This window comes from Notamacropus eugenii, chromosome 3 (assembly GCF_028372415.1).
Source record: "Notamacropus eugenii isolate mMacEug1 chromosome 3, mMacEug1.pri_v2, whole genome shotgun sequence".
In the NCBI taxonomy this organism is placed as follows: domain Eukaryota; kingdom Metazoa; phylum Chordata; class Mammalia; order Diprotodontia; family Macropodidae; genus Notamacropus; species Notamacropus eugenii.
The window spans coordinates 397,772,624-397,799,950 of NC_092874.1; the positions used below are offsets into that span (position 1 = coordinate 397,772,624).

Sequence of the window (27,327 nt, forward strand, 5' to 3'; positions counted from 1 at the left end):
CTGCAGGACTGAACTAAAGGTTCTTTTCCTTATTTCTTACATTGTATCCTCAGGAAATATGTGATGAAAGTATCTATAGAGTCTAGTTTTACTTCCAACTGCTAATTATTAAGAAATAATCTAAAACATAACTTTAAAAGGACATTAACGCTCAGAGAGATTAAAATCATAAAGATTCTTTTAACATTATTCACAATGAAAATATCAGATGTTTTGAATTGTAACAAACATCATCTGGTATAGCTGATTAATCATGTTGTATTAATAACTCACAAGACCAACAGGTAGGAGGCAAAGGATGCTTTTTTTAAGGGTAGAGCATGAGAAAGCAATATGTTATACCGTATACTTTATTATGCTCTAGTATTTTTAGTATGTCTATACATACATACACTTCTGTAGGTCTTTGATTATAGGACTTATTATTTAGATTATAAAACACAATAGTTTTTGGTTCTTTGCATACTATCTATCCTTTGAAGTTGGTAAGGAAAGGCCTGTCTATTCAACAAATGAATGAAAAAAATCAAGCTGCCAATGTATCAAGGGGACTGTTTTGTTTAGAGAAAAAGTTGGGATAAATGGATCATAACTTTCAGGTGACATTAAGCTCTTCCAAGTAAACAAGTCATACCAATGAAGATAATGAAGAGAAATTAATCTTTTCCTCTTCTTGACAGAATAAAAGGAAATCAAGGAATTCAATAAACATAACATGCTTTGGCTTCTACAAAACAAATTTTTCAGGCAATCTTGTGGACAGGATAGAGAAGTATGGGGTACAAGGTAATACATTTTGGTGGATTTGGAATTTGTTGAATGATCAAATCAAAAGAGTAGTCATTTTAATGGGCAATGTCAAAATCTCTACTACAGTGTTCTAGTGATCTAAATTTGGTGCTGAGTTCAATATTTTTATAGATTATTTGGACAAAGGCATAGATGATATAAAGACAAGAAGAAAAACTGATATTTACTGAACAGAGGCAGAATTTTTAAAATCCTTTTATTTCTTTTCATCTCAGAACAAAAGCTAAATCAAATAAGGTGAAATTGAATAAACATAAAATTCTACAATTAGGTTAAAAAACTAATGTCAAAAAGAAGGATGAAGCTAAACAACAGCTCCTGCATATAGGGTCTGTGGATTCTTGTGAACAACATTGAAATAGGAATGAAATGTGTGATATCGTAGCCAAAAAACAAAAAAGGAGCAATACCAGTAACTTAACTGAAAGTCAATAGTAACCAGGACAAGACAGGTATAATAATAATATACTCAGTTCTGGTAAGTCCATATTTGGAATACCGTGTTGAGTTTTGGAAGCTACACTTTCTTAAAGACAGACAAGTTGGAGAGTGTCTAGAAGAGGGTAACAAAGATGATAAAAGGACTAAATAACATGCCATACAAGAATTGATTGAGGAAACTGGGTATATTTAACCTAGAGAAGAAAACGACTTAAGAAGAAATTATAATCTTCAAGTATTTGAAAGGTTTTTGAAAGGCAAATTAAATTTGCTCTGCTTGTCCCCAGAAAACAGAAGTAGGAGCAATAGGTGGAAGCAGCAAAAGTCAGATTTTGGCTTAATACAAGGAAAACTTTCTGACAATTAGAACTATGCTAAAGTGGGCAGGGAAGGCAGAGTGTTTCAACTTACTGTAGTTTTCAAGCAGAAGGTACATGATACGTATTGGGGATATTGTAGGGATTCTCAGGGATTGTAGGTATAAAGTGGATTAGACGGCCTGTGGAGTCCTCTCAAAATCTTAGATTCTGTCTCGAATATCGCACAAGAATTACAACAGAAAATGGGTTTTAATTCAAACACAAATGGTTTACCTTGGATTTGTTTTCTTTTTCTGACACAACAGAACGAACTGCACTGAGTACAGTAATAGAGAAAACTAATAAAATTGAAAAGGGAAAAATTAAGGGGAGAAAATTGTGGAATTCATCTTTAGTCAAAGATGGCGATGGAAATCTCTTTACAAAAACAAGAGGAGTGATATTAGACTTGTCTTTCACAGTATTTCTTCTATGGTACTGTATTATGGCTTTATCCACAGCATGTTGTACAGCCAGGAAACCTTCAACGAAATAGCCTGAATGAGAAATAATAAAGTTTTAATCAATATAACGTTTTAGAGTTTATAAATTATTATTATGTACATTATCTCTTATGATGTTCTCAACAACTTTGTAAATCATTGGCAAAGTGGTTATTTTGTTATTTTACAGAGGAAATGGGTTCAGAGAGATTAGGTGAATTGTCTTATGTCCTTAAGTTAGACTTAAACCTATTTAAGATTAAATCCTAAAGTTAGACTTAAACTTACTTAACAGATTTAATCTTTAAATTCAATGTACTTTTCACTGCTCTACAAAGATAACAACCTCATTAGGGTGAAAAACAGTCAAAGATACAAATCAGACAGCACATAAATCAGTACTTCTCATTTCCAGAACAGAAGGAACTGAGATATGAAGGCCATCCCCACAGTCACAATTCCTCTAGTGTCTAGTGTCCTTTCCAGGAAAGATGTAGTGATACCTAAAGAAAGCCAAGGATTAATGGCATTCTAAATAACCCAGAGTTTTTCTAAGATGGGGGTGGAAAGTAGAATGACAAAGCACTTAGTGGCAAAAGGGGCTTCTGGTGAGTGCTGTCCATGATAGTCAAGCTAGGAATTTAAAAGTCTCTTATGCAAAAAACCCTAAAACTGCCCAGATCTATAAAGGGCAAATTAAAACCAGAAAGAATCAGCTGGTCACTTCCTAAAAGTCAAAGTCAAAATCCAGAGATTCTATGTTAAATGAAAAGTATCACAAGTGGCCAAAAAAAAAGTATTCAAGTACCAAGAAATTAGAATTAGAATGATACAAGACTATACTGCAACTATTTTAGAGGAGTGAAAACTTTCAATATTCCAAAAGGGAATGTGAGGGGAGGGGGGAGAGCAGGAATCTAACAATCAAAAATAAAATATCCTATAAAACTGAGTATAATCCTACTGCAGAAGTCAAGGGACAGAGGAATATACCTTTAATAGAATAGTGGGTCCTGTGATCTTATTATTATAGGAAACTTCCTCTACCAATGTAGATCAGCAGCTTCTATTCAACTTGTGGCCAGGGAGACCAACTGATACCCTAACTGCTACCCTGTTCCATCTATCCAGTCCCAAGTAGGAGAACTGTAGGTTAACCAAAGCCCTATTTCCAGGAATTTGCTCAGCAACAATACCCTCTAGAAACTTTGAGAATTATGATTCATCAATCAGACACTATTACTCCTGCATCTATAATCCACCACCACTTACTTCTTTTCTTATCCCTATAAAGTTGTTTGTCCTCCATTTTCAAAGAGGACCAATGACATCTCAGGGTGATAACTTGTGAAGTGGAGTTAAGTGATACAGAGTTGCACAAAGTCAACAGCCTCACTCTTTTTTCCTGAGTTAGCAAAGTCCAGAGGCAGGGAAAAAAACAAGGTGATGAATGATGACCCAGAATGCAGTGTCTTCAATACCTGAAACAAATATTCCACAGCATCTACTTCAGCTGCTTTCATGGACATTGGAACAAACTGTTCTCATCTGTCCATTCCACTGGGGAAAGTCTTGACATGCTTGGGGTAAGTATCCCCTTAACTCACCAGAAGGTTTGAGGCCTGTTGATTACCCTCCACCTGGTTTAGCCCATCTACTGAGAAGATTTACCAGGATGTGGTTTTTGTGCATGCTACAGTTTCTTAGAGCCACAGGTGAGAGTTAGGTGAATCAGGTGGATGTCAAAATGACTGACCAGCCCTGAAAAGGGTTCAGCAAGCCCTCACATCAGAAGTGGCAATCCCCCTGAAAACCACACACATCCTTATTCCTATAATACTAAATTACTGACCACCTCAGGACTAAATATTTCCAATTCTACACTCCCATGCTCTTAAGCCTGCATTCTTAACCTTACCCCATCTATTCCATACTCTGGCTGCCCACCCACTACCATTTTCACAGAAAACAAATTCCCCTTTGTTCCAGATCTACTTCTTTTATAATGCTTTCCAGTACTTATCCTCACTAAGACCTGGATTCCCCCAGAAAACACTGGATTCCTTGTCATTCTTTCCATCAATGTCTGTACCTTCAGTAACACCCCAAAACACACTGTTCCAACAGGGAAAGGTAGACTACTTCATGCTCCCCAAGACCATTTCCGGATTTTATCCTGTACTGTCATTATTCAAAAACTTTTCCTCCTCTGAAGTTCAGAGTATCAAACTTATCCACCACATGTCATAGGGTCATAGACCACAGGATCACAAACTTAGAACTTATAAGGAAGAGATCTTGTAATGTCCAGCCCCTTCATTTTGTAGATGAGGAAACTCATCTAATGCACAGAAAGATCAAGTGATTTGCCTATCATATTTGAGAGAGCATAAGAACTTAGCTCTTTCTGATTCCAAGTCCAATGCCATCTAGCTGCCATGCCAGTTAGCTGTCTCTTAAAGAAGTAGTCCCCAAGATGAGACATGGGTGCACAACATTAAAATTAAGAGTTATTCTCTAGAGTGGCAGAGTTAAGATGGAGTAGTGGAGCCAGCATTTATTGAGCTCTCCTAACTTACTTTCTCCAAAACAATCTAAAAAATGCATCAAAGAGAATTGTGGGCAGAAAAATCAACTAAAAGTCACAATGAGCTATTTTTCCAACTTAGGGCAACCTAGGAAGACAGAAAGAGATTTACGCAGACAAGAAATGCATAGCATAGCAGAAGAGTAGCAAAACCATGTGGTGGCAGGGGCAGCACCAGCAATGCCCATAAATGGCAAGGAAACAGAACCCTTAGCAAGGCAATCCTATGTAATAGGGGACCTATGTACTAGGAATGGGAGCTCAAACACGTGTCCCCTGGCAGCTCTGTCACATATTACCCAGTACCAGACCACAGTACAGAAAGAAGTGGTCATGGATATTAGGGAGTGGGGGTCACACCCAGATAAGGACCAGAGCACAGACAAAGAAGGCACTGATCAGACCTCTCCCCATCACATCACTTTGGAAGCACTGAAAATTTATGGACTCATTAACCTTTAAAACTAGCAGAAAGATATAAAAGACAGAACAGGATAGGCATACCCCCAAACTCAAAGGTGAGGAAAAACCCAACTCTAATATAAAGTACAAAACCAAGAAATATAGTGGAAGAATGAGCAAACAATCAGAAAAGAATCTGACCATAAAAGGCTTCTATGGTGACAGGTAAGCTCAAGACACAAACTTAGAAGACAATGATGTGAAAACATTTACAAGCAAAACCTAAAGAAAACATGCAGATTGAACAGAAGCCCAACCAGAATTTCTAGAAGTGCTTTCAAAATAGCTTCAAAAAACAAAAGCAAAAAAATAATTATTTTAAAAATAAGAGCAATCAAGCAAAAATTGGGGAAAGAAATAAAAACTATAAAAGAAAATCATGAAAAGAGAGTTAACAGGTTGGTAAAAGAGTCGCAAAAATGCTGAATAAAATAACTTCTTAAAAAATCAGAACTGGTCAAATCAGATACAAAAACTGTGAAGAAAATAACTGCTTAAAAAGCAGACTTGGAGAAGCAGAAGCTAATGACATTGTGAGACATCAAGAAATAATAGTCTTACCCTGAACTATCTTCCTTTTTCCCTAACATTTGTCCTTTATGATTTTAAATCATATTGATCCTCCTTCAATACCTTAATCTCTCAATTCCTCAACCTCCTTAAATTCCATAATCTACTACTTCATTCCCCCATACCCACTTACCAAGATGGTCTCACCCTGGATCTCACTAGTACCCTTAGCAGTAATTTCCTTAATATTAAAAAAATTATCTTTCACATACCTGTGTCTGATCATAAATAACATTCCCTCTCTCCACAAGCATTACCCTTCCTAAAGATCACTTTCATGATTATGTTCAACACTTCCATCACAGGGTATTTTCTAAGGCCACTACACTGATACAACTACATACTTTCTTCCTTTCCCAATATGGCCCTCAAATTTAGGGAATCCAACTCTATCTTGTCTTCAACTCTCATCGCTTTCACTTGCTTGTTCTATATCACTGCTCATCCCTTGCCAAATTCCAAATCCAAATTACTTTCCCTATTCATTTCTTCACAACTATTGCACTGTTAAAGACAGGCAGAAAGAAGTCACATGCTATGCTCCTGGGTACACTATAAATTCATATTATGTAACTTTAACTGAGCCCTTGCTGTACATAATAGTTATTTTATTCCTCCACAAATGCTTCCCTACTTCACTATTTTCAGATGCTTTTCAAATTTTCTTTTCTTTCCCTATGTCTCCCTCAACTCTCCCCCTCTTCTAGTTCTCTCAGTTGAGGACTTTACCTCTTATTTCAGTAAGAAAATTGATGGTATTTACAGTGAGCTCCTTCTTCTCCCATTCTCTCCATCTCAGAACCCCTTTGGTTTACACTCCTGTTCTCTCCTTTCATCAGTTCTCTGATGCACAGCAGGATGGAGCCAAGATGGTAGAGTGAGAGCAACTGCTCACTTAAGATCTGAGACAAACTCTTTCAAATACATCAAAAAGAGAATCTGAACAAATTTTAGGGTGGCTGAATCCAATAGGAGACAGAGTGTGGCAGATTTCCAACCCAGGAAAGACTGGAAGGTTGATGGGAAAGATCTATTGCATGGGGCTGAAGGAGCACACAGTGCACAGGCCGTACTGCTGCAGACCTCACTATAGCAAAACTGAGCAGGAAGCCCTGGGCATTCTGAAGCAGCAGCAACACTGTGGAATCTCAAACATATCAGCCAAGGGTGGAAGTCCAGGGGAACTAAGCAATAGATAATCACAGAATCCCAGGTAATTGCAGTAGCTTTTTTTTGAGATTATCAGCCAGCAGATTAAATGTCTATAAGTCACCTACTTGAGCTTCCAGGAGACAAGACGGTGGAGTGATCAGTAACTTCTCTATCTGTTCCCTTGTTGACATTGAAAAATCCAGAGACTAAATCCCCAGGAAAAATACTGGATCAGTGGGATCAGCCAAAGGGGTTAACAGTCTCTTAGCCTCTGAAGCTAGAAAAATCATAAAGGGGGGGGCCCTCTTGCTGTGGCTGAAGGGGACCAGTGCAGGATTGGAACTGTCCCAGATAGCCCCTCTTCAGTAAACCGGGAAAAGATCCTGAGCCCCAGGGGAATGGAGCCCCACAATCGCCAACACCAGGACCCCATGTTTGCCTCAGCACAGTCAAGGGAATCAGGAAGACCCTAGCACAAATGAGGTTCAGCAACTACTGAGCCTACCTGTGCTCAGAAGAGGAGATCTCCTGTGACCAGACCAGACCACCCCATCTCCACACTCAATGCAGCTACCTCCAGGGTAAGTCTGGGGAAACTCAGAAAGAATTCACCTGAGCTCTGCTTTGGCACACCAGCCAACTCAGCACCAGGTAAGCTACTACATTCTAACTTCTAGTTGAAAGAACCAGAGGGCAAAATACACAAAGCCTCAAGTTCTAAGCATAAGAAATGTGGGACATAGTCCCCTGTGGCCCAGAAGCAGAGATCCACTTTAAAAGTCAGGGAAAGGGTAATCATGAGCAAGAAGCAAATCAAAAAAGATAAGACTATAGAGTCTTTCTATGGGGTCAAGGACCAAAACACAAATACCAAAGAGGTCAGCATTGAGACTGCACTCCCACCTGAAACTTCAGAGGGAAATATGAACTGGTCTCAAGTCCAAAGAGCATTCTTGGAAGAGCTCAAGAAGGATTTCAAAGGCCAAATTAGGGAAGTAGAAGAAAAACTGGCTGATGATTTTAAAAATATGAAGAAAAGAAATCATAGAATAATTTAAAAGGAATATTGAACTCATGAAAAAAGAAGCACAAAACCTAACTGGAGAAAATAACTCCTTAAAAGAAACAATTATATAGATGGAAAAGGAGATGCAAAAGTTAAGTGAAGAAAACAATTTGATTCAAATTAGAAATGGGCAAATAGAAGCTAATGTCTCTATGAGACATCAAGAATCAGTCAAACAAAATCTAAAGTATGAAAAGATAAAAGAAAATGCAAAACATCTCATTGCAAAAACAAATGACCTGCAAAAAAGATCCAGGACAGAAATGTCTAAGAATTATTGTTCTACCAGAAAGCCATGATGAAAAAAAGAGCCTGTATATTATTTTCCAAGAAATAATCAAGGAAAACTGCCCAGAGGGCAAAATAATCATTGAAAGAATCCACTGTTCACCTCCTGAAAGGGATCCCAAACTGAAAACACCAAGGAATATTGTTACCAAATTCCAAAACTATAAAGTGAAGGAGAAAATACTGCAGGCAGCCAGAAAGAATCAATTCAAATATCGAGCAGCTATAGTAAAGATCACACAGGACATTTCAGCTTCTACATTAAAAGATTGGGGGGACTGGAATATGATATTCTGTAAGGCAAAGGAGTTGGGACTACAACCAAGGTTACCCAGCAAAATTGAACATATTTCAGGCAAGGAGATGGACATTCAAAGAAATAAGGAATTTCCAGACCTTCCTGATGAAAAAGTCAAAGCTCAAAAGAAAATTTGATCTTCAAACACAAATTTCAAGAGTGGTATAAAAAGGTAAACAGGGAAAAAAACCTTGTTATTCAGTATTGGCAAACTGTTTACAACCCTATAAGGGAAGATGATACTTGTTAATCTTGAGAATTGTATATTGATTAGGATATATTAAAAGGATGTACATGGATAGAGGGAACGGGTATAAATTAAATGATATGATGATTAAAATGTAATTTAAGGGTGCAAAGGATTGTAATGGCAGATGTGAAAAACAAGAGACAGAAAAAGATAAATTATATCATAGGAAGAGACACAAAAACAAGTTACAATAGACAGAAAGAAGGAAGAAAAATGAGCATTTTTGAGATTTACTGTCATCTGATTTAGCTCAGGAGTGAACGACAAACTCAAGTATAGAAAACTAACTAGCTCAATAGGCAGTAGTAGAGGAAAGAGGAGGATAAATGACAGGGAAGAAGTAATAAGGGATAAAGGGAGTAAAAGGGAGGGAGGCTGAAAGAAGGGATGGAAGACTAAGGTGGTCAAAAATTAAAATTCTATTGTGGAGGGGAAGGGAGAAGGGAGAACTAAAAGCATAAATGGGGAAAGAGGATGGAGGGAAAGATATAGATAGTAATCATAACTGTCAATGTGAATGGGATGAACTCTCTCACAGAATGAGGGGGATAACAGAATGGATTAAAAACCATAATCCAACAATATGTTGCTTACAAGAAACACATTTGAAATAGAAGGATACACACGGAGTAAAGGTAAAAGGTTGGAGCAGAATATATTGTGCTTCAGCTAATGTTAAAAAAGCAGGGATAGGAATCCTAATCTCAGACAAAGCAAAAACAGAAATAGATCTAATCAAAAGAGATAATGAAGGACACTATATCCTACTAAAAGGCACAGACCATAGACACCAAAGCAATATCAGTACTAAATATATATGCTCCAAATGGTATAGTATCCAAATTCTTAGAGTAGAAGTTGAGGGACTTACAGGAAGAAATAGACAGTAAAACTATACTAGTGCGGGACCTCAAACTCCCCCTCTCTGAAGTTGATAAATCTAACCTCAAAATAAACAAGAAAGGAGTTAAGGAGGTGTATAAAACTCTGGATAAGGTAGATATGACAGATCTCTGGGGAGAATTGAATGGGGATAGAATGGAACATACCTCTTTCTCAGTGGCACACAGCACATATACAAAAATTGACCATGTACAAGGGCATAAAAACCTCATAATACAATAAAGAAAGGCAGAGATAGTCAAGGCATCCTTCTCAGACAATAATACAATACAAATTATATGTAGTAAAAGGCCATGGAAAGATAAACCAAAAATTAATTGGAAACTAAATAATCTAATTTTAAAGAATGAGAGGGTTAAACAACAAACCATAGAAACAATCAACAATCAACAACAATCAAGAGAATGACAATAATGAGATAACCTACCAAAACTTATGGAATACCAGAAAAGCAGTTCTTAGGGGCAGTTTTATATCATTGAATGCCTACATGAATAAATTAGAGAAAGAGGAGATCAATGAAATGGCCATGGAGTTGAAAAATCTAGAAAAAGAACAAACTGAAAATCTCCAAGTAAATATCAAATTAAAAATACTGAAAAACAAGGAGAGATTAATAAAATTGAAATTAAGAAAACCATTGAACTAATAAATAAAACTGAGTTGGTTTTATAAAAAAAACAATAAAATTGATAAACGTCTGGTCAATTTGATTTTTTGAAAAAAGAAGAAAACCAAATTACCAGTATCAAAAATGAAAAGGGTGAATGCACCTCCAATGAGGAGGAAATTAAAACAATAATTAGAAATTACTTTGCCCAAATGTATGCCTATAAATTTGATAATCTAAATGAGATAGATGAATATTTTTAAAAAATATAAATTGTCCAGCTTAACCGAAGAGGAAATTGAATACTTAAATAACCCCATCTCAGAAAAAGAAATTGAACAAGGCATCAATGAACCCCCTAGGAAAAAATCTCCAGGGCCAAATGGATTTACAAGTGAATTCTATCAAACATTTAAAGAACAGTTAAATTCAATAACATATGGACCATTTGCGGAAATTGGTGAAGAAGTACTACCAAATTCTTTTTATGATACAAATATGTTTCTGATACCTAACCCAGGAAGAACCAAAACAGAGAAAGAAAATTATAGACCAATTTCTCTAATAAATACAGATGCAAAAATTTTAAATAATATATTAAAAAAAGAATACAGCAACTTATCACAAGAATAATGCATTATGATCAAGTAGGATTTATACCAGGAATGCAGGACTGGTTCAGTATTAGGAAAACTATCAGTATTATTGATCATATCAACAATAAAACTAACAGAAACCATATGATTATCTCAATAGATGCAGAAAAAACCTTTGACAAAATACAACACCCATTCTTATTGAAAACACTGGAGAGCATAGGAATAAATGGAGCTGTCCCTAAAATAATAAATAGTTCCTACCTAAAATCATCTGCATTCATTTAATGTAATGGGGATAAGCTGGATGCATTTCCAATAAGATCAGGGGTGAAACAAAGATGTCCATTATCACCACTGCTATTCAATATGGTACTAGAAATGTTAACTTTAGCAATAAGAGAAGAAAAAGAAATCAAAGGAATAATAATAGGCAAAGAAGAAACTAAGTTATCACTCTTTGCAGATGATATGATGATATACTTAGAGAATCCCAGAGAATCAAGTAAAAAACTACTTGAAATAGTAAACAACTTTGGCAAAGTTGCAGGTTACAAAATAAACCCACATAAATCATTTACATTTCAATATATTACTAACAAAACCCAACAGCAAGAGATAAAAAGAGAAATCCAATTTGAAGATACAGAAGACACTATAAAATATCTAGGAGTTTACCTGTGAAAACAAACCCAGGAACTATATGAATACAGTTACAAAACACTTTTCCCACAAATAAAGTGAGATATAAGTAAGTGGAAAAACATCAGTTTGCTCATGGGTAGGCTTGAGCTAATATAATAACAATGACAATGCTACCTAAATTAATTTACCTATTCAGTGCCATACCAATAAAACTACCAGATAATTACTTCATACAGCTAGAAAAAAATTATATCAAAATTCATCTGGAAGAACAAAAGTTTCAGAATATCAAGGGAACTAATGAAAAGAAATGCAAGGGAAGGTGGCCCAGCCCTACCAAATCTCATATTGTATTACAAAACAGCAATCATCAAAACCACTTCATACTGAGTAAGAAATAGAAAGGTAGATCAGTGGAATAGTTTAGGTTATCAAGTCACAGTAGTCAATGAATATACCAATCTACTGTTTGATACACCCAAGGACCCCAGTTTCTGGGATAAGAACTCACTGCTTGACAAAAATTGCTGTGAAAACTGGAAAACAGTGTGGTGGAAATTGGACATAGACCAATGCCTGACATTGTACATAAGAATAAAGTCCAAATGTATACATGATCTAAGTATAAAGACTGATACTATAAACAAATTAATGGAGCAAGGAATAGTGTATTTGTCAGATTTATGGAGAATGGAGAGATTTTTGACTAAACAAGAGACAGAGAACATTATGAAGTACAAAAATGGATAATTCTGATTACATTAAATTGAAAAGCTTTTGCACAAATAAATGCAATGACCAAGATTAGGAGGGAAGCAGAAAATTGGGAAGGAATTTTTGCAACTGGTGTCTGTGATAAAGACCTCATTTCTAAAATATATAGAGAACTGAGTCAAATGTACAAGAACACAAGTCATTCCCCAATTGATAAATGGGTAAAGGATATGAATAGGCAGTTTTCAGAGGAAGAAATTAAAGCTATCTATAGTCATATGAAAAAAATGCTCTAGATCACTATTGATTAGAGACATGCAAATCAAAACAACTCTGAGGTGCCACATCACAACTATCAGATTGGCTAACATGACAAAACAGGAAGATGATAAATGTTGGAGAAGATGTGGGAGAGTTGGAACACTAATTCATTGTTGGTGGATCTGTGAAATGGTCCAACCATTCTGGAGAGCAATTTGGAACTATACCCAAAGGACTACAAAAATGTGCATACTCTTTGACCCAGTAATATCACTTCTAGGAGTGTATCTCCAAGAGATCATAAAAATGGGAAAGGGTTCTATATGTGTAAAAATATTTATAACCACTCTCTTTGTGATGGCCAAGAACTGGAAGTCAAGGGAATGCCCATCAGTTGGGGAATGGCTGAACACGTTGTGGTATATTAATGTAATGGAATACTATTGTGGTACAAGAAATAATGAACAGGAAGACTTCAGAGAGACCTGGACGGACTTACATGAACTGATGCTGAGTTAAAGGAGCATAACCAGAACTCTGTATATAGCAACAACCACAGTGTGTGAGGAATTTTTGTAGTAGACTTAGCCCTTCACAGCAATGCAAGGACCTAAAAAATTCCCAGTGGACTCTTGAAGCAAAATGCCTTCCACATTCAGAAAAAGAAATAAGAAATTAGATGACAAAATGAAGAAGACCATTTTCTCTTGTGTTGTTTTGTTTTGTTTTGTTTTTATGGTTTCTCCTACTCATTTTAATTCTTCTATGCAACATGACTAAGGTGAAAATATATTTAATAAGAGTGTATGTGTCTAATCTATATAAGATTGCACACTGCCTCGGGGAGGGAAGGGGGAGGGAGATGGAACAATCTAAGATATATGGAAGTGATTATAGAAAACTGAAAACAAATAAATTAATTAATTTAAAAACATCTCTGATTCAGTAGTCCTTCTCACCAATATCAACCCTTCTGTATGTACCCTTGATGTCCTCCCAACTCTCCAGAAGAATGTCCCTTCAGTCATACCCAATTTCACCTCTCTAATCTTAGACCTCTTGTTAGCTACTGATATCTTTCCTATATTTTGAAACATGAACAAATCTCCTCAATCTTTAAAAATTTTTTACTATAAAATATCATCTACTCAAAGTATCATACTACATCTCTTCTCTCTTTGTCATCAAAAAACTTTCTGTATTTGTTGCCTCCACCTCCCTTCTTTTAACCCATTCCATAACCCTTTGCAATCTAATATGCCTTCTAATCTTCTATTATTATCAGGGATCTCTTAATTTCCTTCTCCAAGTCCACATCCTACTTAACTTCTCTGATGCATTTGACAGTCTTGACCATCCTCTTCTTCTAGATACTCTTATCTGTAGGATATCAATTAATCAATCAATCAACACTTACTAAGCATCTAATATATGCCAGTCAAACTCTCTAAGACTATTGCAGAGAAGGTACTGACCTGAATTGATAGAGGAATTGTCCTCATCAGGGAATTCTCTATGCCAATGAAATCACAGATCAAATCTCCACACATATATGGGCCTTATGTTTATTTTGGGGCAATTTATACACCTATTTGCTATTTCTCTAATAGAATATAAGCTCCTTAAGAGTAGGAATTATTTCATTCTTCATATATGTATATCCAGCACCTAGCATGAAAACTGATAATGGCAATGCCACAGGTAATTGATACTTGACTAATATGTACTAAATGACACAGCACCTAAGTATTTAATGGAAAATATAAGGAAAATATAGGGAGAAATACACAGCAACACTCTTAATATCTAAGGCCCTCAATCTTCCACTTCCAATACTAGAAAAAATAAAAAGATAAATAAGAAAAAGTTAAGAACCAGTAAAGAATTTTACAAAAGTTAGCTATAATAGAACTCTAGCAATTACTAAAAAGAAATTGAAAAGAACATACACATTTTATGCATATTAGGAAAAATGTTGACATACCAGGCTATATTAGTGGCAAAAATAATAATCACAAGGTTACAAGGCTTTTGACAGAATACAACACTAATTTATTTTTAAAAATTAAAAAGCACAGGAATAAATTGACATTTCCTCAATTTGCTAAGCTACATATATTTAAAAGCAAGATCCAATATCGTACATAATGAAGAAATACTTAGAAGCCTTCAAAATAAGACCAGAGGCAAAACAAGCATGCCCATTATCACCACTATTATTTGACATAGTTCTAAAAATGCAAGATAGTGCAATGATAAAAAAAAGAAGCTAAAATAAGCATAGACAAAGAAGAAATAAAATATGGCTTTTATATATGATATTTTACATAAAGAACCCTAGAAATCAACTAAAATTATCTTAAATTGGAGACGTAGAAAGCATGGTAGAATAGCAAGAATTACAGCAAATTCTACCTCCAAATTCCTCCAAATATATTTTAAAAACACTAGAATGGATCCTGATGAGGAAATTGAAAGAAAAGTTAGTGATTAATTTTCCCAAACCAGTTAGATATAAAGAAATAGGGAGAAAGCTCTGGGCACAGGGTCTAGCCAAGAACATAATCATCTGGACCACTTGAGTACAAGGAGAGGAGAGGTACTAGGACAGGAAGGGCCCAGATCCAGAACAGGGGGAACTAAACCTGTGTAAAGTGCAGTAACAGGTGCCTACTAACAGTTCTGTTGCTCCCTACCTAGTTTCAGGTCAAAGATACAGGGCAGATTAAAGAGGAATCTGATGCCCAGGGATGGCAGTATGGAGAAAAGAGTGATCATAAGCCCTAGATCATATACTGAGAGGAGCAAGTTTGTTTTTTAATTTTTATTCATTTTAAACAAGTGCAAAACAGGAAAAGAAAAAAAGAACATTTCCATGTACACAGCAGAACATAAGAGAGGACTCAATATAAAACAATAAATTTTCATTTCAAAGCATTTACTTTTTCTGGAAAACCTATGTAATAAACACTACATATTGTTTTCAAAGCTATCCAGCTTTTCTGTGCTTCCAAGTTTTATTTTGTTCTCTCCTATGTACTTTTTATTTTTTCCTTCCCTCCCTCCCCATCCTGCCCTACAGAAGGCAACAATTAAACATATACCTATACACACACACACACACACACACACACACACACACAGATATATACACACACAAATATAAAGCCCCATTATATATATAAAATATATATGTAAGACCAAACTATACACAGTTCTATTTTTCATTTCTTTTCTTGAGGTAGATGGCATCTTCCTTCATAAGTCTAACTCTTTCCATGTTTTTCTAAAATCAAAAAGCTTATTTCTTATATCATAGTAATATTCCATCACAATCATATGCCACAAATTGTTTAGTCACTCCCCAAGTGAAGGGCATCTATCATTGTAGCCAATCCAATAGGTGCAGGATAATATCTTAAAATTGTTATCAATCAATAGTGATTTAGAGCATTTTTCATATGACTAAATGTAATTTTGATTTCTTCATAACAAACTGTCTATCCATATAATTCAATCATTTGTCAAGTAAGGTATGACTTGTATTTTTATAAATTTGACAAAGTAATTTATATATTTGAGAAATGAAACCTTTATTTTAGACACTGTGTGAAAGTATTTTTCCCCTGACTTTCTGCTTTCCTTCTAATCTTATCTACACTGATTTTATTTGTACAGGACTTTTTAATTTAATTTAATGTAATTGAAATAATACATTTTACATCTACAATACTCTGTATCTCATTTCTTTATATATTATTCTCTATTCCATGCTCTTCTAATTTTTTTTATGATATCTCACTTTATATCTATGTCACATATTCATTTTGATCTTATTTTGGCATATAGTATATTGTTCTATGCCCAATTTCTGCTAGAATGTTTTTGCTTCCCAGGTTTCCCCAAAATTTTTACCATTGAATTCTTATCCCAAATTCTTAAGTCTTTCAAGGTTACAATAGTTCTTTGCTGCTATGTATTGTATATCTGCTCTCTTTCATTGATCTGCCTTTCTATGTCTTAGATAGTATTACACAGTTTTGATACTTACTGCTTTATAATACCATTCAAGGTCTAGTACTGCTGAATTTCCTTCCTTTATATTTTTTTCATTAGTTTCTTTGAAATTCTTGATCTTTTGTTCTTCTAAATGAACCATTATTTTTTCTTGCTCAGTAAAATAATCTTTTGGTAATTTAATTGGGATGGCATTGAATAAATACATTACTAGGTAAAATTGTGATGTTTATTATGTTGACTTTGCCTACCCATGAATACTTCTCCAATTATTTAAATCTGATTTTACTTGTATAAAGAATGTGCTATATTTACATTTATGTAGTTCCTGTGTTTGTTTTGGCAGAGAGACTACCAGGTATTTTATACTACCTATAGTTATTTTTAAATGATCTAAAACATTATTAAATAATATTAGCAACACAGTGTAGTTTCCGTTTTCCTCTTTTAATTAAATCTAGTTTAGCTTTAGCTTTGTCTGAGATCATAATGGTTACTCCTGTATTTTTTTTACATATTAAATGCTACTCTACCTCTTTATTTTAACTCTGCATGTATCTTTCATTTTTATTGTTTCCTGTAAGCAACATATTGTCGAATTCAGATTTTTAATTCATTCTGCTATCCATTTTCATTTCATGGGCAAAGCTCACCCCATTCACATTCAAAATTATAATTACTCATTCTTTAGTTCCTCCCATTCTATTTTTCCTCACTATCCTTCTTGCCCTATTTATTGTATCCCTTCTCACTGTTCTAATTTACTTCTACCTACTGCCTTGGTCTCCTATTAATTAATCTACCCTCCTTCTAAGAATCTTTCTTTTATATCCTCACCCTGCCACCATCCACCTTAATCTACCTAAACTTCTAAGACTCCCTCCCTTATCTTCTCGTACCCTCCTAATTCTTAACTTACACCCCCTTCTAAAATTCTCTCCCTTATTCTATCCTCCCACCCTCTTATTTCTTTCTAAATTTAGAAGACTTTTATACTTTTTAAACATAATTTATTTATTTTCAACATTTACTTCCACAAGATTATGAATTCCAAATTTCCCCTCATCTCTCCCCTTCACTTTCCAGGAAAGGGTACACCCCAACCACAATTTGCCCTCCCTTCTATCACTCTCCCCCTTCTTCCATCCCTTCCTCTCTATTTTCCAGTAGGGCAAGATAGATTTCTATATCCCATTACAATTTACTTCCCAGTTGCATAAAGAAAACAATTTTTAACATTCATTTTTAAAACTTTGAGTTCCACATTCTTTCCCTTCTTCCCTCCCCACTCATCCTCATTGAGAAAGCAAGCAATTTGATTTAGGTCATGACGCGTAGCCATGCAAAACACTTACATAACAGCTCTTGTTCCCTACAGTCCCTCACAGGGCTGCAAACTTCAACTCTCCTCTCTGCCTCAGAACTGAAGCTAGGGACTCTACTCTCCTGCAAGAGCCCATAGCCAGTAGGGTCCCCACCACTCTGCCACCACATTCACTAGGAATGTGCTAGCTCCTTCTCACCCACAGCCTCAGCCAGGGACCACATCTGCTCAGCACGGTTGTATCAGGCATGCTGTGACAATGGAGGGTCTTTTCCCTATTCAGCCATCTGACCCCCACACTGTCCTGAAGTGAAAATTCCCGAGGCCTAAGCTGCCTGCAAGTGCCCTCAGGGCTTATCTGTTTGTTGATTCAATGGAGTCCTCTTGGAGGTATCTACACTTCATTCATGCCAAGCCATTGCCGCTGGTGGTAGAGTCTTTCCTGAGGTCCTTTCAAGCTGTCTTAGAAGGAAAACTGCTTTACCCAGACTTTTGATTATTTCTGCAGCTCTACATTCACTCTGAGGATATGTTCTGGCTATTTTCATTGTTGTTGTTGTTTGTGAAGCAAATTTGGAGAACCTGGAGTTTCCTGACCTACTCTGTCACCTTCCCAGAATCTTCTCTGAGAAGCAAGTTCAAGAGGAAGAAGTAGTGTGATTTGGAGTTAAGCAGGGTCTCAGTTCCAGCCTCTAGCCCAATATGAAACCTGCAGAGGAACAACCAGGGCAGAGATCCTAGACTTAAAGGGAGTCTGTACTTCTGTCATTGATTAGTAGAGCTCCTTAGTGGCTGATGGAGTCTGAATCTAAGAGCAGCCTTTTTTTGCTCAGACCCAAATCCAATTTAAGAATCTGCAGAGCTCAGAGGGCTTGGGAGGTGGGGTGGAGGTAGCACCAGAAAGCAGACCTTTCCCAGAATCACACACATTGAGAACAAAAAAAGTTTGCAGGTCCCCAATCTGAGCTCTTCCTAAGATCCTGGAATCTAGTATTCAATATCCCCAAGAAAGTAACAGAACCAGTCCAGTCTGTCCCTCCAGAAATCTGAACCTAATACAAAGTGATAAAGTCAGAGAGACCTGATTGAGCAGAATTCAACCATAAAAAACTATTATGGTGACAGGGACCTTTTAGACATAAACTCAGAAAAAAAGAATGAGTCTAAAACATCTGCAAGCAGAGTCTCAAAGCAAAACATAGCTGGGACACAAATTCAACTAAAATTCCTGAAAAAGATGAAGCAAGAGCCTTAAAGGACTTTAAAAAATGTTTTTATAGATAAAATGAGAGTACAGAGGAAAAAAAGTGGAAAGAAAAGAGAATTGTGGAAGGAAGGATTAGAAAAGGAATTCACCATTTGGAACAAGAGGTACAAAATCTTGTCCAAGAGACAAACTCCTTGAAAATTGTTTTTGCTGCTATTGATCAGCTGTTTCAGTCATATCCAACTCTTCAAGACTCCATTTAGGGTTTTCTTGGAAAAGCTACTGGAGTGGTTTGCCATTTCCTTCTCCAGCTCATTTTAGAGATAAGGAAACTGAGGCAAACAAGATTAAGTAACTTGTCCAGGGACACATAGCTAGTAAATATCTGAGGCTGCATCTGAACTCATGAAGATGAGGCTTCCTGACTTCAGGCCCAGTGCTCTATCTACTGTGCTATCTAGCTCCCTCCTAAAAATTAAAATTGACCAAACAAAAGGCAATGACTCCGCAGTGCAACAAGAAATAGTAAAAACAAAGTCAAACAACTGAAAATATAGAAGAAATGATCTCCAAGAAGAATATGAATAGTCAAAAAACTTGAATATACAAAATAATGCAAAAAAAAAAAAAACCTGTGCAGAGATTCTGAACACAGAAAACAAAGTATCAATGGAAAGAATCAATAGATCACCTTCAGGAAAAACAAAACAAAATAAAATTATACTGCAAATTCCATAAGTCACAATGGTTAAGTTTAATCATTTCAATAACAGTGAATTCTACAAGTAATCAGAAGAAAAGATCTTAAAATATAAAGGAAAAAAGTTCAAATAGCACAAGAGTATACTTCACCCACCAGAAACCACAGGATGGAATGAAATAATATGTTCTAAAGAGCTAAGGAGCTCAAGATGCAAATCCAAGAGACATGAAGCATCTCTACCAAAAAACAAAAAACCATGAGTGAATTACTCACTCTGCAATAACCTCATACAACAAAAACACAAAAAAGGCAAATAAATGCTGCTGCTAAGGAAATTATAAGTAACAACATATATTATTCCTTTTAAGAAGTAGAAAGGAGATACTTATGAGGTTAAACAACATAAAAAAATAGACATCAAGATATTTGATTCTAAAAATATACAAAATGATAAAGATAAGAAGTCACAATATAAGAATATTTGCATGGGAAGATAGAAATATTCTGTACTGAGAGGCAAGTAAGTTGCAATGGGACTATGTACTCAGAGAGAGTAGTGATGGCTGAGACAGGGTTTTGTGCCTCCAGGGAGAGCATCCTGCCTCACAAGGGGAATGAGAGCTTTTATGGACAACCAACTCAAAAGGGTAGGAAGGTAGGAACCTAGAAAAGAAATTTCATGGCAAATAGAAAAGAAAATTATAACAGGGAGAACAGCAATTAAAAATGGGACACATGATCCATTTTCCACAGGAAAATTGCTACCATGGGGCAATACTTCCACTCTCATTTCCTACAGAAATTTATGCATCTAAGAGCAAGACAAAGAAAGGAGTAAGGGGTCAAGATCTATAAAGTAGTAGCACATAATTGTTTATAGGAGAGAACTCAAACTAGGTACTTTAGAAGCCTTAATTCCATGAGGTACACAGAGATTAAAAAAGAAACAAATAAGAACCAAGAAGCAAAGAATAAAAACCTACCGTACAGAAAAGAAAGAGAATTAATGAAGAAAAAGATGTAAGACATTCAAAAATTATTTTTAGAAAAGGGTTCATAAAATAAAAAGTTGACAAAAGAAGTTGAAGGAAAGGAGAGGGAGAAGGATTTTACTTAGCCATTTAACTGAAAGAGAAAAAAGCTTAGGAAAAATAGATAACTAGAAAAGGAAAACAGAAAAAAGCAACTGCTAAGTAGAACTCCAAAGCTAAGGAATGGAATGGCAAACATGGAGCTTGACAAGGAAAAGAAGAAAGCTCATGGTTGTGGGAGCAAGATGAAACATACAACCAACACTGAACTCTGAAGCATAGTCAAATCAATCAGCAAGCAATAAAGTGTCAGGTAGTTCTTCAAACATTCACAAGAATAATCTATGCAGACTGAAAGTATATTTGATGAGAGAGAAGAAAATAGGCAGACTTTGAAATGATGATATTCTACAGATATGATCTTCTCTAGAATCCTGATTATTAATGTATAAGCGACATAAAATAAGAAGACAAATACTCAATGAAAGTCTTTGCCATTGACATGGAAGATTTCCGATACAGAAGTGAATTGAAATGGAAGAGTGATTCCTTGTAGAGAGTCTTCAGAATACTCCCATTTGTAAATTGTATTGTGATGACTACATCAAGCCTCATAAAAGAAATGCATAATCCCTTAAAAGAGATCAGCCTATCTATCCACATGGAGAAAAATCAAGTGGATGAAAAATATTTTTGTCTAGACTGTAATATGTCATTGATAGACTAGCTAATAGAGTTAGTCTATCAGCAAATAAATATCTTGGGCAGACAGTGCAAACAGACAGTGAACCAGAACTGAAGAGGAGTCAAGTTGGTTGGATTCCATAGCATTTTTAATGATTACACATTTTTTCCTCAAATTAACAATATAAAGAAATCACTGGAGGAAAAAGTTAAAATCCAATTACACGACACTGTGGTACATGTAAAATGCATGCATATTGATTATGGCTATCGGTTTGGGTAAAAGTAATATTACAGTTAAATTGCCAAGAGCATTGGCTAAAGATTGTAAACACACAAGTCTTTTGCAAAGCAACGCCTAAATAGCAGGTCCAGTGTGGAAAAGACTTTATATGGTGACGTAACTATTGGGTAATGAACTGGTGTGAAAGGCTAACACAGAAAAAAAATTCTCTCAGTTTAGCTAAGGCCCTTCTAATATTCTCTGAAGATGAAAGGAATTAGCTTTACCATAAGCCTCTACACCCAAAATGAAATACCTCCATTTCTCTGTGATGCCCCCAGAAGCTTGGTTTCCTTTGCACTATGCTTTCCGATAACTACTTTGACATTTACAACTTTGATAAAAAGGCCAGCATCACTACCTATGTGCATATGTGTATATGTCTCTGAATATATATGTATGTTAGAATTAACAAAGATTCTTTGTTAATAATTCTTTAAAAACCTATTATTTTTGTTTTTTAAATTGTTTCTTTGTTCTTGCATATCTAATTGTCACCACTTGATTTCTTAGCAAAGCTGACATTGATAGCTATAGCTGCAAGGAATAGTGGAACTTTTCAAAGGAAATCTAGCAGGCTCATCATCTATATAACTGGGAAAGGTTTCACCTACTTTCTAGTTTCTTTTATGCATTAAGCCTGATGAGTGTTTCTATTTGCCAGAAGTAGTCAGGTACTTTTATGCAAATACTTTGGGTTGCCTCTCAAGTGCTTTTGTAAATTCTCCTGAGTGACCTCCAGTTCCTCAAGTTAGTCATCCACCACTAGGACAGCAATATAATATATCAGGGTTAGAAATGACCTCAGACGGAAACTTGAGCTCATGAAGAAAGAGAAATTATGGATGGTGAACTAAATGGAGCTATAGTAAAAGTAGGTAGCAAAAAGAGTGTTTGACTGTCATAAGAGCACAAGGCATACCAAGAGAGGCACTGCTCTAAGTTGTGGACTGATGACTTTTCTATAGTCTACTGTAGTTGCCTTCTGATCCATCTCATAGATGCAGAACACTCTACTATATGGAGCACTAAAAGAAGCTCTGAGTAATTTATTCTCCATGGTTTTAAAATCTCAACCTTGGAGAGAGACTGAGGCATAGTTAATCAATGTCACAAAGCGAGACCCTAATGGAATAAAAAGTCTCCTCAGTTAATATTTTATTCTTATAATTTCAAGTTATCAGAGTTCTCAAAATATCACCCAACCATAGAATCATTTCTTGATCTAAAAAGTCCAGAACAAAGTAATGAAGTGACTAGAGAAGAAAAAAAATCTAAAAGATGCATATATAAGTATTAAACAGGAGGTATTGCATTTTTCTTTGCTTTGAACATCTATCAAAAAACTGGCTACTCCCCTGCTACCACTACCAGAGATCTAACTTAGCAAATAGTGGTTTAACACAACTGGCCCATGTTGGAATACCACTCAAAACATTTCGCCTCTAAGAAGCCACACCTGAATTGAGCATCATGTCAATTCACCTATAACTAGTCTGGAAAAAGGCAATTTGCTAATTCTATGGATTACTTTACAAAAAAAAATTTTTTAACACGTGTATGGTTTTGTAGTGTGTTAAATGGATATGATTTTACTAGGGATGCTCAGTTGATCTGGACCATCAATGGAAAAACTGTCTATTAGGTATTAGCCAGAGATAAAGATTTATAAATCAAGAGTGATAGAGTGTCAAAAGGGGAAGAGATTCTATATAGGATAGTAGCCTATAAAACATTGCAGTACAAACCTCAAGGAGGCACGAGTAGATATGGAAGCAATTGAACAAAAGTAGGTGAGATGGACTCAGAGAACAGAAGTAAGTCAAACAAGTTAGCTCACCTTCATAGAATCTTAGGACATTAAAGTTTTAGAAATCAATAGAGATTATCACGTCAAATACTTTTTCTTGGGTGCAGCCAAGATGGCAGAGTAGAAAGATGGACCTGTAGAAGTTCCCCACCACAGTCCATAAAATACCTGTAAAAAATGACTCAAAACAAATTCCAGAGCAGCAGAAGCCACAAAATGACAGAGTGAAAGAGATTTCCAGTCCAAGGCAGCATGGAAGGCTTACAGGAAAGGTCTATTATACTGGATGCAGAGTAGAGTGCAGCCCAGGTGGACCATGCCATGTGGCAGGGACAGGACCAGAACAGGCTTCAGGGAACCACTGGCAGCAGCAGTTCCCAGAGTGATCAACCCACAAATGTCAAAGACAGTTTCAAAGGTCAGTAAGAAAACTCTTAGAGGAGGAGCCAAGATGGCTGAGTAGAAAGACACATATGCTAGCTCCAAACCCACAGCCCATAAAATATCTGTAAAGAAGAACTCCCAACAAATTCTGGAGCAGCAGACGCCACAAAACAACAAAGCAGAGGAGAGTTCTGTTTCAGAAAGCCCTGAAAAACCAACGAAAGGCCTATCGCACCCCAGACCCAGAGCAGAGCCCAGCCCTGCCTTGGTCACGTGGCACCAAGAGGAGCAGATCCCAGCAGGCTCCAGTGATGGAATCTCCAGTGGTTGCGCAGGTCCCTCCACTCACAGCCGGGGGTGAGTGAGTCTTTTTGGCTTGCCGAGAGGGGAGTGGGGTGTCTCTATAACTCAGGCCCCCTTGGGAGGCAGCAGCGAGGGAGGGGGGGAGGGCGGCTGTCGACAGGGGCTCCCCAAGCAGGCAGGAGTTCGGATCCATTGTTGAAGGTCTCTGCATTAACTCCCTGAGGGAACTGAGCCCTGTGAGGTGGCCCTGCCCCCACCTGAGCACCTGAACTTAATCTCACACTGAATAGCAGCCCCGCCCCCGCCAAAAGCCCTGAGACTGGGGAGCAGCATTTGAATCTCAGACCCCAAGCACTGGCTGGGAGGATCTGGAGGTGTGGTGGGGGTGGAAAGAAAACTTAGAAGGCAAGTCATTGGCTGGGAAAATGCCCAGAAAAGGGAAAAAAAACAAGACTACAGAAGGTTACTTTCTTGGTGCACAGATAATTCCTCCCTTCCTTTCTGATGAGGAAGAACAATGCTTACCATCAGGGAAAGACACAGAAGTCAAGGCTTTTGGATCCCACACATCCAAAATAAATATACCATGGGCTCAGGCCATAGAAGAGCTCAAAAAGGATTTTGAAAATCAAGTAAGAGAGGTGGAGGAAAAACTGGGAAGAGAAATGAGAGAGATGAAAGAAAAGTATAAGAAGCAGGTCAACACCTTGCTAAAGGAGACCCAAAAAATGCTGAAGAAAATAACACCTTGAAAAATAGGCTAACTCAATTGGCAAAAGAGGTTCAAAAAGCCAATGAGGAGAAGAATGCTTTCAAAAGCAGAATTAGCCAAATGGAAAAGGAGGTTCAAAAGCTCACTGAAGAAAATAGTTCTTTCAAAATTAGAATGGAACAGATGGAGGCTAATGACTTTGTGAGAAACCAAGAAATCACAAAACAAAACCAAAAGAATGAAAAAATGGAAGATAATGTGAAATATCTCTTTGGAAAAACAACTGACCTGGCAAATAGATCCAGGAGAGACAATTTAAAAATTATGTGACTACCTGAAAGCCATGATGAGAAAAAGAAGCTAGACATCATCTTTCATGAAATTATCAAGGAAAACTGCCCTGAGATTCTAGAACCAGAGGGCAAAATAAGCATTCAAGGAATCCACAGATCACCGCCTGAAAGAGATCCAAAAAGAGAAACTCCTAGGAACATTGTGGCCAAATTCCAGAGTTCCCTGGTCAAGGAGAAAATATATTGTAAGCAGCTAAAAAGAAACAATGTGAGTATTGTGGAAATACAATCAGAATAACACAAGATCTAGCAGGTTCTACATTAAGGGATTGAAGGGCTTGGGATATGATATTCCAGAAGTCAAAGGAACTAGGATTAAAACCAAGAATCACCTACCCAGGAAAACTGAGTATAATACTTCAGGGGGAAAAATGGTCATTCAATGAAATCGAGAACTTTCAAGCATTCTTGATGAAAAGACCAGAGCTGAATAGAAAATTTGACTTTCAAACACAAGAGTCAAGAGAAGCATGGAAACGTAAACAGGAAAGAGAAATCATAAGAGACTTTCTAAAGTTGAATTGCTTACATTTCTACATGGAAAGGTAATATTTGTAACTCTTGAAACTTTTCTCAGTATCAGGGTAGTTGGAGGGATTATACACATATAGACAGAGGGCACAGGGTGAATTGAATAGGAAGGGATGATATCTAAAAAAGTAAAATTAAGGGATGAGAGAGGAATATATTGGGAGGAGAAAGGAAGAAATGGAATGGGGCAAATTATCTCTCATAAAAGAGTCAAGAAAAAGCTTTTTGAATGGAGGAGAAAAAGGAGTAGGTGACAGGGAAAAAGTGAAGCTTACTCTCATTACATTTCACCTAAGGAGGGAATAATAGGCTCATTCAATTTGGTTTGAAAATCTTTCTTACACTACTGGAAAGTAGGGGAGAAGGGGATAAATGGGGTGGGGGGATGATAGAAGGGAGGGCAAATGGGAGGAGGGAGTAATTAGAAGTAAACACTTTTGGGGCAGGACAAGGTCAAAAGAGAGAATAGAATAAATGAGGGGCAGGATAGTATGGAGGGAAATATAGTCTTACACAACATGACTATTATGGAACTCTTTTGCAAAACTGCACATATATAGCCTATATTGAATTGCTTGCCTTCTCAGTGGGGATGGGTGGGGAAGGAGGAAGGGAGAAAAGTTGGAACTCAAAGGTTTAGGAACAAATGTTGAGAATTGTTTTTGCATATAACTGGGAAATAAGAAATACAAGTAATGGGGTATGGAAATCTATCTTGCCCTACAAGAAAAGAGAGAAGATGGGGATAAATGGAAGGGAGGGGTGTGATAGAAGGGACTGCTGGTTGACGGAAGGAGTAATCAGAATGCATGATGTTTTGGGGTGGGGTGAGAGGAGAGATGGGGAGAAAATTTGGAAATCAAAATTTTGTGGAAATGAATGTCGAAAACTATAAACAAACATTTTACAAAAAAATAGTTTTTATTTTTTTACAAATATGAAGACTATTACTCAAGAGGTTATGTGATTTGCCCAAAGTCATGTAAGTTAGTGACAAGGCTAGAACTAGAACACAAGTGTCAGTCTGGGGATGCATAAAAAGCTGTTGATCAGAGGCTGAAGGGGCATACAACTGCCAGCAACTACTAATTATGCCATAAGTTTATTCAAGACTTAACAGTATGCACTTTCAGTGCTGGTATAAAAGAGTCATTTGCTTGCTGGATCCTGGCCTCTTGTGTAGAAGAAAAAATCTGTTGTTCATAGTCAGAATGGTTAAGCAACAGCAGAAATTAGGAGTTTGTATGAAAGAGAGAATGAGAACAGAAGTGTGAAAGTATGAGAGAAGGTAAGACCCTTGGTAGCCCCCACAGTTTGCCAACTAAGATTAAGAAAATCACTCTAAAGTTAGAGAGATTCACAAAGTTAAAATGGATTTTGATTACATAAAATTAAAGTTTTAATTTTATGCATGCACAAACAAAACCAAGGCAGCGAAAATCCGAAGAAAAGCAAGAAACATAGGGAAAAAATCCTTGCATCAAGTTTCTCTGATGTAGAAAACTGAGTCAAATTTATAAGAAGAGGAAT

General features: G+C 36.4%; 1 protein-coding gene across 4 annotated transcripts in view; it reads right to left on the minus strand.

Moving 5' to 3' along the window:
* The window catches only part of LOC140497227 (phospholipid-transporting ATPase ABCA3-like), a 264,641-nt gene that overhangs the window by 196,217 nt on the left and 41,097 nt on the right, over positions 1–27,327 (minus strand). For all 4 annotated transcript variants that reach the window (XM_072597913.1, XM_072597914.1, XM_072597912.1 and 1 more), the window contains one exon: positions 1,845–2,107. In XM_072597913.1, the coding sequence (XP_072454014.1) occupies positions 1,845–2,107 (263 nt within the window). The remainder of the gene's footprint in view (positions 1–1,844; positions 2,108–27,327) is intronic.